Source organism: Aethalodelphis obliquidens, unplaced genomic scaffold, assembly GCF_003676395.1.
Source record: "Aethalodelphis obliquidens isolate GAN/ISIS:26980383/991018 unplaced genomic scaffold, ASM367639v1 scaffold116, whole genome shotgun sequence".
NCBI lineage: Eukaryota > Metazoa > Chordata > Mammalia > Artiodactyla > Delphinidae > Aethalodelphis > Aethalodelphis obliquidens.
In genome coordinates, this window is record NW_020838060.1 from 376,487 (window position 1) to 390,211 (window position 13,725).

The window sequence follows — 13,725 nt, forward strand, 5'->3', positions numbered from 1 at the left end:
CTGAAAAAGAAGAAAGAATTCAGCTTGTTTCTACAGGTTTCTTTTCATGAGGGAATACATAAGTCTAACTGGAACACTGCACTGAGCCATGGGTTGGGTCCTAAGGGCTCAAAAGTAAGCAAAGTACTCTACTCAGCGTAGTCTTGGGCCAGATCTGGGCTATTGGATCAGAAGGCCTCCCATTGAGGGAGAGCTAAGAGTCAAGCCGGGGACTCTAAATACCAGTACCAAATCTCAAGGATTAGAAGGGGATTTTTTAAATGGGAAATAGAGCCAAGAGTCAAGATTCAAGGAAAGGTAATTAGAAAGGAGCAAATAGGAAGGGTATAAACTGATTACTGCAAATAGTCTTTGACTGTCCCCATACCAGTTTTTGTGGGTTTACAGTTACTTGAGTATCTCAGATTTGCTTAGAAGTACAGGGACAGGTCAGTCAGAAATTGAGTAGATTTGAGGTAAAAAGAGAGTGACTGCAAGGGCAGAAAATGAAATATTGTGCCTATAAGAAAAGCGACAACAGAGATCCCAGATGGATGTTTTAAACTTATGCCAGGTTGACTGAGATACATATGAAATTGTGTATTTTTACTTGATAATTAATTTGTATCCTGAACTTTCTCCATATTATAGTAGAAATTAGTGGAACATTTAAACAAATATTCTAAATAGTCTGTATTTAGTCACTGCTGTGTGGAAACGTTACCACAAAAGGCAAAAGAGGTAAGGAAAATTTTATGACTGCAGGGTTTAAATCTGTAGAAGAGAAATTTATTCCTTTTTGATCCTGTAAGGATGATGGTAATGAAATGTTCACCTAAAAAGCAACAATAAGAATCCTACCCAGAGAACTTTGTACTTGAAAACTACCTGGGAGGTTCCCCATTTCATCATAGTCCCTCTTTAGTGTGAAGAAAAGAGTTCTTAGTCATGAGACCTGGTTGTTGTGAAGTACTAAAAAGACACTGTATGTAAATGCATCTTGTAAGTTGCAGAGTACTATACAGATGTTAGTTGTTATGTCCTCAGAATCAAGTGCCTGAAGGCTCTTACTAGTCTGTCAGCCCAACTCATTTCTTTCTCTGATTTCCATATTCCTATTAATAGCATCTCTTTCAGTCTCTCAAACTAATTCCAAAATTTAGTTTTTAAGACCTTTTATAATTGATCCCTCAGTAACCAGATGAGCTTCTCTTCACTTTGTGTCCCCTGTCCCCCATTGCACTGATTTTCAGTTTTTGGTTTTTGCATGCATATGTTTCTGTTATAATACCACATATGTGTTCCTGAAAAAGCTTCACATTCTGCAAAATCATGCACTAAAAATAAACAAAGGTTATGGGAAAATAGGGTTATAAGCAGATCACTTAAAATTTATATAACTAAAAAAGAGAAAGAAAAATCTATATAACTTTGTAATCAGAGCCCTGATAAAATAATAATCCTAATTAAAATGCTAACACAGTTAAATTTCGCTGGCATTTGCCCCTAGAAATGCACTCAGACCATCCTTTGTGGTTACTCCTGGGGCTCATGTTTTATTCTTCGACATATAAGGTCTCAAAAATATTTGCTTCTCATAGAGACTTGTGTCATCAAAATTAAAAATACGATATGGGAATATCAGTCAGTTCGGGGTTGTTTTGTTTTGCTTTTTAACACAGAAATATCTTTGCATCCTTTTCATTTGCACTTGCCCTTTCCCCACATAGCTTAACATTGTGGAAAGCACAGCAGTTCTTAAAGCTACAAAATCAGTTACTTCTAAAAAAAACACTTCTGTAGGATTTTCATCTTTTTTCCTTAACATATTGGTAAAGCTTCCTCTTTAAAGAGGAAACTTGTGCCTGATCTTTTCTAAATATTAACTTGCTGAAAAATTTACATGTAAACCAATATGCCTTCTGTGTTATTCCCATAGTTACCAATCTCGTAGAGCTAAGTGCATTAAGAAACATACTTTATAGCAGAATGGAACATACTTGTTTTATCCCCCTTTACCCCATTGTCTATGAACTCACTGAGGACAGAAACTGTCTCCAACTCATCTCTTTGTCCCCTCCAGTGCCTGGCATAGTGCCTTTTGCTTATAGAGTGATCAAAATGTATTTGGGGCTTCCCTGGTGGCGCAGTGGTTGAGAGTCCGCCTGCCGATGCAGGGAACACGGTTCGTGCCCTGGTCCGGGAGGATCCCATGTGCCGCGGGGCGGCTGGGCCCGTGAGCCATGGCCGCTAAGCCTGCGCGTCCAGAGCCTGTGCTCCGCAACGGGAGAGGCCACAGCGGTGAGAGGCCCACGTACCGCAAAAAAAAAAAGTATTTGTTGGCTCTAATTAATTTGTTCTGCATAATAAATATAAATCTATAGTATAGGGAAGTCCCTTAATGTGAGGACTGATACAACCTAAACATGATTTTGTCTAGCTTCCTTTGCTATCAGCACCTGCCCTCTTAAGATCTTACGTATTCAGTTTAGAGATTATATGCTGTTACATATTCATATCTCTGTAAGCCATGTTGAGACATATTGTTATATATGATGCTTCTTGGAGATTAAGCCCAGTCCTCCTATGTAAAATTCTCCCAAATTGTCTCCGTTTCACTGGTCGGTCACTGACACTAAAAAAGGCAGTAGAGTTTTACAAGTCAACTGGTCAGTTCTCTTCTGTGCTGTATTGATTGAAGTGGTAGAAATAGTGGTGGAAATAGTATGTGTTCCTTATTTCAGTGAGGAAATTGCAAGCTTTCCTACATGAGACCCTGGACCATCTCAATCAAAGGAAAGAAAAGGGGAAATAACCATAGTTTGTCTTAAAGCAATTACAGTGAGAATTTATGTCCTTATTGAATTCTTATCTTAGGCAAAAGGCATTTAATTTTCTGTAGTTGAAACAGTTGCTAAACCTATGACTTGTACATTGCCATAGTAGTGATCTTAGTCACATGTATTTTAGTCAGATGTATCACTACCATTCCATAATTATTAGAACTAAGATATTATACATCACCCAAGTGAAGGGAGGATAAATATTAGTTCTCTCTTTTTTCAGAATGTAAAGAGGCTCCTGCAGAACCCCAAAGTGACGGAGTTTGATGCTGCGCGCCTGGTGATGCTTTATGCTCTACATTATGAGCGACACAGCAGCAATAGCCTACCAGGATTAATGATGGACCTTAGGAATAAAGGTGTTTCTGAGAAGTATCGCAAGGTAACCAGATTTATATTAATCCCATCAAACAGGAACCAAATTCTAGTATTATAGCCTTAACTCTGACAAATGATGTCATACTGTTTTTATTCACAGAAATGTATAATTCTGTCCTCTCATGTTTTCATTTCCTTAATAAAGTTATTTTCTTCCTGTTCCACAAGCAATAAGAGGTTGTTTCTCTTTTTTTTTTTTTTAAAAAAAGCTTGTGTCTACAGTTGTTGAATATGGTGGTAAACGGATCAGAGGAAGTGACCTCTTCAGCCCCAAAGATGCTGTGGCTATTACCAAACAGTTCCTCAAAGGATTGAAGGTATGATATCTCTATGCTTTCCTAAATGAGAAACAGTTGAAGTCCCTGAAGCTGAGAGTGAATGAATATGATCTTCAAAGTAACTTCAGGATTGCTGCTGATCCAGTACTATGTCAGTTAAATGAAATTAAAGCAGACATCCTCTTGAAAGCTTTTTCTTTAAATACTTTCTGTATTGGAACGCATCATCATTGGCCCAAATAGCTGAGAAGGGAATAATGAGATATTTCCAGGAAATACCCAAGAGTAAAAAGGCAGACAGTTCTGTTAGTCATAGCTATTTTACTCCATTTGTTTAAGATTTGTTAGGTTGTTTTTCTCTGATGGAAATTAAAGATGAAGCAAACAAGTGTAGATCTTTTAAAAATACTAACCTATTTTCTTAAAATGGTCAAAAATGAGTTTTAATCTGCTAGCCTTTCTTATGTTTCCTGAAATTTTTCCATTTTCCTGAGTGTTTCTAGTCTCCTTTGCTACATAGTCCTTTTATTTGCTCTACATATCATATAATATTTCCACAAAAGGAAGGGTGTCAGTGAAGAGATAATAAAGGATTTAAGCAACTGCATTTTAAAAATTCCTTTATAATAGCTAACCTTAAATTACAGAGTTTTTTCATAAGATTAGAACATTTCTAATTGATGAAAATAATTAACTATAAAATTCTCCTAAAATTCCTGCTTGACTCTTGTCCCGTGAAATCTCTATTGAGTACATGTCCTTTTCTGATATGAGTATCATTAACTGTCATATTGCAATTTCCAAAAAAAATGACATAAGAACCATTTCCCCCTGTCTTAGGGAGTAGAAAATGTATATACTCAGCATCAGCCTTTCTTACATGAGACCCTGGACCATCTCATCAAAGGAAAGCTCAAGGAAAACCTGTATCCTTATCTAGGCCCCAGCACACTCAGAGACAGGTAAGATAACAAAGATATTAATAGTAAAAACCAGAGACACTAAGAAAATAGGAAATTTAGGGTAATGTAAAAGACTACGACAAAGGTTATATCATTCTAATCTTCCTTCCCCAGTTGTTTCAGTTCTAAGATTCTTTTGGTTTTACGTGTGTCAAAGTTAGATTTCAATTCCCCTACTAAGCCTGAAACATTGTTTCTTTTAGAATAAAGAAACAGATGTTTTGGAGAGCCCCAAATACTGTGTCCTGTCCTTTAGTCTCAGACCAGTTTACCTGTGCCGTTTAAGGTTCAGTTCCATGGCATCTAGCATTTGGAGTTTCAAACATTAAGGCTGAAAATAGATTTGCTGCTTGATTACCATCCAGAGCAGGTTGTTACTACTTTTGGTGAGGACTGGACTTTGCCAAATGTGGCCAGTATATAAACTGAGACCTAAGTGACAAAGGCCTTTTGTCACACAGGAGAAAAGGATGGCTTTCTTTTTGGGTATTAACTGAAGGAAGCAATTAATTGTCATTTTAATCCAGTGGTTTGTTAGTTTTAATAAAAACAAAAGTTGTCCAGAACAACTTACATAGGCCAACCTGAAATTTTAAGTATACACAAATTCTACCTAGTTATAAATTATATTCTTGTGTATTTTTTATTGGGACCACATATTATAAAGAGCCTAATATATGTATCTGAACCCTATTGGATAGATTAATGTGAGAATTGTTACTGTTGGTATAATTCTTATATTATTTTAGCTAATCATAATCTAAGGCTTTGGAAGAATAGTGTTTTATAAATGTAATGAATTTCTGAAAGGAGAAAAATATTTTGAGGTACATAAATAACTCTTGTGTGATAAAATATATTTTTTCACGTTTTTCCTTTAAAAAAAAAAAAAACTCTGTAATTTGGTAACAGAACAGAAAGAAAAAGAAAAAAAAAGAAATCTTTTTAAAACTCCAAGGTTGAGAAGCAGAACATCTGGGGTTAAATTCAGAGAGTATACTCATTTGGCATCAAAATTTAGAAATGTCAGCTAAGTGGTAAGAATGAAAACCAGCCCAAAGCTATTCACCTATCTGAGAGGCTTTTTGAAAAACGGTATAACTCTCTTAAATAGCCTTCTAATTAATATGATATAAGTAAAAATATTAATTTTCTTATGAATTTCATATAAGAATTATTGAATAAGAAATTAGCCACTTACTGCTAAAGGGACATAATAGACCACCAGAAGAATATTGTGGATGATTAGTTATGAGAGCAAACCTTTCTAATTTGGGGAATTCATTTCCAAACAAAGTTCAAAATGAGGCTCTTCCAACAAAACACACATTCATCAGTTGTCAGCATCTGCGGGCATTTGTCACTATTACCTAAATATATATATAGTTAATTATTCAGTGACTTCATCCTTTTATATAACAAATATTTGAATGCCTTCAGTATGTCAAGAACTGCTGGGGAAATAGAAGTGACAGGAAAGACGAGGTACCTGCCTTCAAGGAACTTACATGAAGGAGACAGACAGTAAACTAGTAAAGAAATTTGAATATAATTTGAATGAGGTAAGTGCTATTGAGGAAATAAATAGGGTAATAACCTACAAAGTAACTTTGTAGAGGTGGGGAAGGCTACTTTAGATGGAGAGAACCTCTCTGAAGAAGTGATACTTAGGATGAGCTTTGAATTACAAGAAAGAACCAATCTCATAATGATTAGGAGGAAAAGCAACACAAATAGAGGGAACACCAGAACAAAGTCCTTGAAGAAAGAGAACTTGGCAAGTTCATGGAACAGAAAGAAGTCCAGTGTGGTTGGACCATAACAAGTAAGAAAATAAGAAGTTGAGAAGATAAGTAGGGCTGGATCACATAGGGTCTTACAGGCTCTGGTAAAGAGGTTTTTAACATTTTTAAATGTCATAGGAACCCACTGAAGAGCTTTAAGCATTCAAGTGACATAAACTGAATTATGTATTAAGAGATCACCTTGTGGGGAGAATGGATTATTGAAGACAAAGTTAGAAGCAGAAAGACTACTTAGGAGGTGGCTGCAATAGTCCAGGTAAGAAATGAAAGTGCTTTGGATAAGGAACCTAGGAGAGAAGGTAGAATCAATAGACTTATTTAATGGAGTAGAGTAATGGGACAAGGGTAAGGGAGAAACCAGGAATAACTCTCAGGTTTTGGGGGGAAATCAAGGGTTTTGTTGTTAAATTGCAGATGCCTGGTAGATAATCAAATGGAAATGTTCGATGCTAAATTGGGAGTCAACAAGATTTTGGTGATTTAAAGCCATGGGACTAGACTAGATCACTTAGGGGAAAAGAAGAGGACGCAGGACTAAGCACTGAATAGAAAATTGGAGTCAGCAATGGAGACTGAAGAAGAGACAGAAAGATAGGAGGAAAACCAGAAAAACTTGGTGTCATAAATATCAAGGAGTGAGTGGTTACCTGAGACCAGTCTTCTGAGACATAAAAAAGGTGAGGACAGGGCTTCCCTGGTGGCGCAGTGGTTGAGAGTCCGCCTGCCGATGCAGGGGACACGGGTTCGTGCCCCAGTCCGGGAAGATCCCACATGCCGCGGGGCGGCTGGGCCCGTGAGCCATGGCCTCTGAGCCTGCGCGTCCGGAGCCCGCCTACCACAAAAAAAAAAAAAAAAAAAAAGGTCAGGACAGTGAAAAATCTGAAAAATCCGTCAGACTATTCCCCAGGTTCAGTGAGTTTGGAAGCCAAATTAGAGAGGGTTACAAGAGATAAGACAAAATGGAGATAACAAACAGTATGTAACACCTTTTAAGAAGTTTTGCTTGAAGGGGTTAGAGAATGGGATTGTAGCTAGAAGAGATTGTAGGCTCAGGGGGATGAGAGATTCTAAAGCATACTTATAACTTGATGAGAATTATCCTAAAGAAGGAGAAATAGGTAACGCAGAAGAGAAAGGGCAAGACTTGCAGAAGTGAAGTCTTTAGGAAATCTAGAACACAAGCAGAGAAGATTTTGATAGGAGCAGAGGTACTTCTTTCACTGTAACAGCTTTTTTTTTTTTAATTAATTTATTTATTTTTGGCTGCCTTGGGTCTTCACTACTGCGCGTGGGCTTTCTCTAGTTGCGGCGAGCAGGGGCTACTCTTTGTTGTGGTGCACGGGCTTCTCAATTGCGGTGGCTTCTCTTGTTGCAGAGCACAGGCTCTAGGCGCATGGGCTTCAGTAGTTGTGGCATATGGGCTCAGTAGTTGTAGCTCATGGGCTCTAGAGCACAGGCTTGGTAGTTGTGGCGCACGGGCTTAGTTGCTCCGCAGCATGTGAGATCTTCCTGGACCAGGGTTCGAACCCATGTCCCCTGCATTGGCAGGCGGATGCTTAACCACTGCGCCACCAGGGAAGTCCCCACTGTAACAGCTTTGATGTTGAGAACATGGGGCCATCTTGTTTGATTACTTCTATTTTCTCAGTAAAATATGACGTCAAGTTATCAGGTAAAATACAGGATAAAAAGAGAAAACATTGTGAAATTGATATCTTGTAGGCTTGTAATCAGATTTACTAGGGAAATGTAGTAGGACTTCTAGGCACGACTGAGTGCCCACTGGAGTTCTGTGGTCATTAATTTAAAATACAGCCCATGAACCTAGTTGTGTGGTTTTCTCTAGCAGCTTTTAGCTGCACTAGATTAAATGAGGAGAAGGCTGATAGCTGGGTCCAACCAGGATTTTAGGAAACAAAAAAAGAAGGAGGGTATTGGATAGTGAAAAAAATATTGTTGAATGAATTGGAGGTATCGATGAGGTCAAAGAAATATTACAGTAGCAGCATTAGCATAAGTGAATTAAAAGTTGAGGGAGTGGTTATTAGAGAAAGAGGTCTTCAATTCAAGATTTCATATTGTGGATACTTGTAATGCAAAAGTTTATGTTATAATCATGGATATTGGTGGCTGTGAGGGATGAAAGAACGAATCAGTGTGGGTGAGGAGACCAGGATGTGAGATGAGTAATCCATGTTGGTGTTAAAGTCACTGAAAATCTTGAAAGGAGCAGGAACGAAAAGGAGGACAGTAAACCAGAGCTGAAGTCTTCAGGGAATAAGAAAGTGACCAGGAAAGGAGGTCAGGAGAAAACAGTGCAACTATATCATAAGCTTCTAAGATAGTGGAAATTTTGAAGAAGGCAGAGAAATGGTTATGAAACCATAGTAGGGGGCACAGGGGATACCTATGCCACCTCCTGGCCCTGTTTAACAGAAAGAAGAAAGAAATTGTTAATAATGGTTACCTCTGGATACTGAGACAGTGGTTAGTTGTATACATATCTATCCTTCCCACTAGGTATTGTATTAAGTATTGTAATCTTGAAGTAAGAACTATGTTTTATTAATATTTGGATTTTTCACAATATTTAACACAGTGCTTTGCATATAGATGTTCAATAGATATTGTCAGATTTCTTATGTAGGCATCTGTAGTAGTTGATACGACAAGATTTACAGTTGGGAAATGTAAACTAGAGAGTAAATTTGGTTGATGTTACCAGACAATTTCGACTTTCGCAGTTTGCCTGTACAGTATTTTGGCTCTGTATTCACTTAGACCCACCCTCAGCTCTAGGCACCGTCTTCACACTGGGTTATCACATTTAAAAGAGTCATTGATTTTAGTCATCTTTATGGCTAACTTAAGTCTCATCATGATAGAACTTCTTCGTTTTTTTGTTATTGTCATATTAGAAGATAGCAAAGGAGATCTGGCAAGAACACAACTTTGCAAAACCAGGAACAGTTGTAGGGATGTTTTAGCCCTTAGCTTTAAGTTAGTGGTTAACCTGTTTGGCAGTATAGCTATATCCACAAATTGGGTTTGCTCTTTCTCGGCAGATGGGACTCCCACATATCCTATTTATCAGGCTAGAGTTTTTTTTTTCTTGCTCCAGAATTGCTTCTTACCCCTGATAAAAACAAGCAACTTAAACATTTGGTGAGAAAAGGGAGCTATCTGGTCATGCATTCCAGAATTAGTCAATTCAAAAAGGAAGTACTCTTTCACATTTATACAAATTTAGTAGAATCTTGTTGTTTTTGTTTCTATGAAAGCAGCAGTCCTTTCTCATTGGCCTTTTTTCCTACAGTCAATGCTCATATGATCTTTACTACCTGTAAGTACTAGCTTCAAAAATTTGAATTTTAGCCATAAGTGTAACAGTCCACAAAGTAGATAAAATACTGCCTCTTAAAAGTTTGTTTTTCTGCTTAACTGAATGATTAACGATTAAAGTAATGATTTCCAGAAACACTGTGTGTGAAAATTTTTTTATTTTTCTAATACAATAGGATATAAATTGGTTGGGTTCTCAAGGTGTCCTTGTATGTATATGTGTGTGTGTGTGTACATATATATATATATATATATATATATATATATACACACATAACAGCATGAACAGACTGGTGTTTTCTAATGTTTGCTATCTGCATTAATTAATGCTTTTGGTTGCTATGGTGAATTACAGAGCACAGGAAGATGTGTACAAAGAATTGAACTTGTGTATTCCACTTAGCTTCAACCATCATATAAAAATGATTTACTGTATGTTTTACTGTTGGCCTCATCAGAATATCTACTTTTAAAATTCACCAGGGGAACGAATTAAAAGGAAAAATGTCAGGGATGTTTTTTTAATTTTTTTTTTTCACCAGTGTTCCTCCTTAAGCCAGCCTGACTAAGTAGTAGGAGGCTCAGGAAAACATTTATTAATGTTTTCATAACCAAATGTGACATAGTCATCTTTGTTAGGTACACAACTGAGTCAAGCTCTAAGAGCCTATCCCTACATGTAAGTTTTGTCGTTACACTGATATAACCTACACCCACAGTTACCACCCGTGGCATCTTCTTCCCTCTCCATCAATATGAAAATACTCTGGCACCCTGAAATTATCAGACTAAAGAATAGTGTTCTCTGGCTATGTTAGAAACCTGCTTGAATTTATTCCTTCCCAGTTCTTGCCTTTCTTTTCCATAAGAAAGATATATACTCTAGAGACAGGTGATAGGCAGAGGGCAGCTATGGAAAAGCGACATCATTTTCCAGGGTGATCCTTATTACTCCACCCAGCTGCTTTTCTTTTTTTTTTAAGGTTTATTTATTATTTATTTTATTTTATTTATTTTTGGCTGCGTTGGGTCTTAGTTGCGGCACGTGGGCTCTCTCGTTGAGGCGTGCAAAGCTCAGTAGTTGTGGCGCATGGGCTTAGTTGCCCTGTGGCATGCGGGGTCTTAGTTCCCTGACCAGGGGTCAAACCCGCGTCCCCTGCATTGGAAGGCGGATTCTTTACCACTGGACCAGAGAGAAGTCCCTTAGCTGCTTTTTAAATTGACTTACCAGATCAAGAGCTCAAAACAAAAGTGTTACTGTCTAATTCTTCTCATCAGTCACTGTACCCCTGTAAGGGAGAAACCTGCTTCCCTTCTTCTTAATGGAGTATTCTGTGTAATTCATGAGTATTTACTCAAGATAAGCTGCATAAAGGGTCTCAAGCTAGATTTGTCCCTCAACATCAAGAGCACTGCTTATGGAACGTTACTGTAAAAAAAATACTCATTTTCTGGCAAAAAAAAACTCATTTCAGGTTTGAGGATTTTATTGTTTCTGAATACTGTAACAGCCTTTTTTTTTTCCTCCTGTTTTCCACCTAGGCTGACCCTAGATAGTTACAACACAGACCAAACTGTTGGTAGAGTCCTCAGTCTCCTTGATGGCACGTTCTTATAACACTGGAATTTTTTTTCCCAAAGAACTCATTCTTTAATGACTATTAAACCAGTTGGGACTGCACTTCAGAAGCCATTATTATCTCAGATCATTGGTACCTCTAGAACCAATATAGTGGGAAGATTTAAAAATATATATCCTTAGAAATTTAGTGTATATTCTTGAGGGTAATACTATGGTAAAAGTTACAGGAACTCATACCAGTTTTTAAAATTACAACCAATTGTAGTTTATTTGATCTCTTTCTTATGAAATATACCCCTAAAGATCCTGACAAGAGCTGAACTTGAGTTTTAGATGTTCATATTCCCCTTCCCCTTCTGTAGAAATATTAGTAAGAATTGAAACAACACATACCAGATGTAGAAAAAGACAAGAACCTGTATTTTGCCTGAATATTCAGTCCCCAAATAATTGAGAGTTTATCATACTTGGTAGAAAACTATTGCTATCACAATTATACAACTCGTCCTAAGCAAATGACCTTTTTCATCAAGAAAAAGCTGGCCAGTAACTGGAGGCAAATACTTGAAGGAAAAAAACCTTGATAGTATAGAAAATTTTAGTCATTCGTGAACAGTGGTAATGCTTTCCTATAAGTTTATAAAGAACCTCTTTCCCTGCAGCCTAAAGCACCAGATTAATATTGGATTAATAATTTAGGCTTAAGGCTCATAACTCTTTTCTGTGCTACTAGAGGAAATCATACAAATTATAGATTAGGGCCACTACAAATTCACTGTTTCTCACTTCACTTGGGCCTTCAGGGATACTCAGTCAAACTTAGTAGTTCTCTCTCTTTGTCTCATTCACTACATCAGTTTAGAATGTTTTCCATAATGTCTAAGTCACCTGACCCACACCAGTGTTTCCTACTTCACAGTGGAAAAAATTGAGTCTGTCAGACATAAGCTCCCTCAGTGTCTAGCCCCCATGTTTATAAACTTAGTTACATATATCTACCTAATCTCCTTCCTTCATTCTAAAGGAAATACATCCTCTTTTCCAATTCAGAACTAACCTCTCTGCCAACACTCATTTTAGACTCCTACCATCATTGAAGGAAGCCTTTCTCTGTAATTACTTGCACTTTCTGTAATTATTTCCACTTTCTCTCCTCTCTCTCTTTCTCTCCCCCTTCTTCTCCCTCTCCCTCCTTCCTTCTTCTGTATTTTCAGCTTGTCTTCCTCTAATTACTTTTCCACAGACTACACGCATACTGAAGTTTCTCCTGTTAAGTAATGTATTTAAAGCCCTTGAGCCTGGATTCTCCTCTAACCTGTCTTCTCTTCAGTCAAGCTTCTTGGATAAAGTCGCTATCTTCACTTCTCACCTCTTCAATCCATGTACCCTGGCTTCTTGCTCCACTCTAATACACTGAAACTCTTCTTGCGAAATCACATTGCAGGAATGTGCACAGTGGTCTCTTTCAATCCTCACTTACTTACCTCACTACTGCATTTAACACTTAACCATTCTGTTCTTCAAACTCACTTGTCCCTTGGCCTCTCCCTCTGGTTCTCCTCCTACCTTTCTGACAGTTTCCTTCTCAATTGCCTTTGCTAGCTACTGTTCTTGCTTATCCTGTAGATGTTAAAGAATCCTCCCAAACTCTGTCTTTTGGTTCTCTTCTCATTCTACATGATCCCCCTAGGTAGAACTCATCTATTCCCACGGCTTCAGCTGCCACCTGTATTCAGGGACATCATCAGGTCTCAATGTCCAGATGTCTGGTGGACATCTCCATTGGGATGTTCCACAGGTATCTCAAAAACAGCATGTTTTTGTCTTAATTCAGTCAGTCTTGCTTTCTTTGTTCTCAAACTTAAACCACTATACCTAGTCACCAAAACCAGAATACTTGAAGTTATCACAGATTCTTCCTTTATCCTCATCCTTCACATTTAATCATTGACCAACTACTGAATGAAGAGTCTACATTTTTTGTGTCTTCTATATCCAGTCCTTCCCCTCCACTTCTGGTATTTCTTTAGTTCCAACTTTTATCACATCTTCCCAAAAGTCTTACAGTAGACTTTTGTTCTCCAGGTTTTCCCACCAGCAGCTCCCAATTCATTCTCACATAGCTGCCAAAATTTTCCTTCAGAAAAGCAAGTTTGATCATGGTCACCTGTTAAAACCCTTCGGTGATCCCCCCATGGCCTATAAGATTCAAGATTCTCCCTCTCTTCCTCTCGCTATATCTGCAGCCATAAAGGAGAAGTTAGGATGGCTCCAAAGTTTTGTCCTAAGCAAGTGAAAAGATAGGTTGGCCATCCACTAAGATGGGGAGAGCTATATGTGGAACAAGCCTGGGGGAGAGGATTAGGGATTTGGACATGCCGAATTCAGAAATAAACTAAACAGCCAAGTAGAAATGTCGATTAGACAGATGCTTAAGTCTAGCATTTAGAAGAGCAGTCTGGGCTGGAGATAGAGATTTGGGAGTCATCAGCAGATAAATGTATTTAAAAACCACAAAACTGGTTGAGATCATCTAGGGAAGTGCAGTTCAATAGA

The 13,725-nt window shown here is 37.8% G+C and overlaps 1 protein-coding gene across 6 annotated transcripts in view; it reads left to right on the plus strand.

The window, feature by feature from the left end:
* VPS45 (vacuolar protein sorting 45 homolog) overlaps positions 1-13,725 on the plus strand; it is an 81,990-nt gene that overhangs the window by 24,155 nt on the left and 44,110 nt on the right. For all 6 annotated transcript variants that reach the window (XM_027097748.1, XM_027097750.1, XM_027097749.1 and 3 more), the window contains exons 11-13: positions 3,046-3,204; positions 3,410-3,517; positions 4,319-4,440. In XM_027097748.1, the coding sequence (XP_026953549.1) occupies positions 3,046-3,204; positions 3,410-3,517; positions 4,319-4,440 (389 nt within the window). The remainder of the gene's footprint in view (positions 1-3,045; positions 3,205-3,409; positions 3,518-4,318; positions 4,441-13,725) is intronic.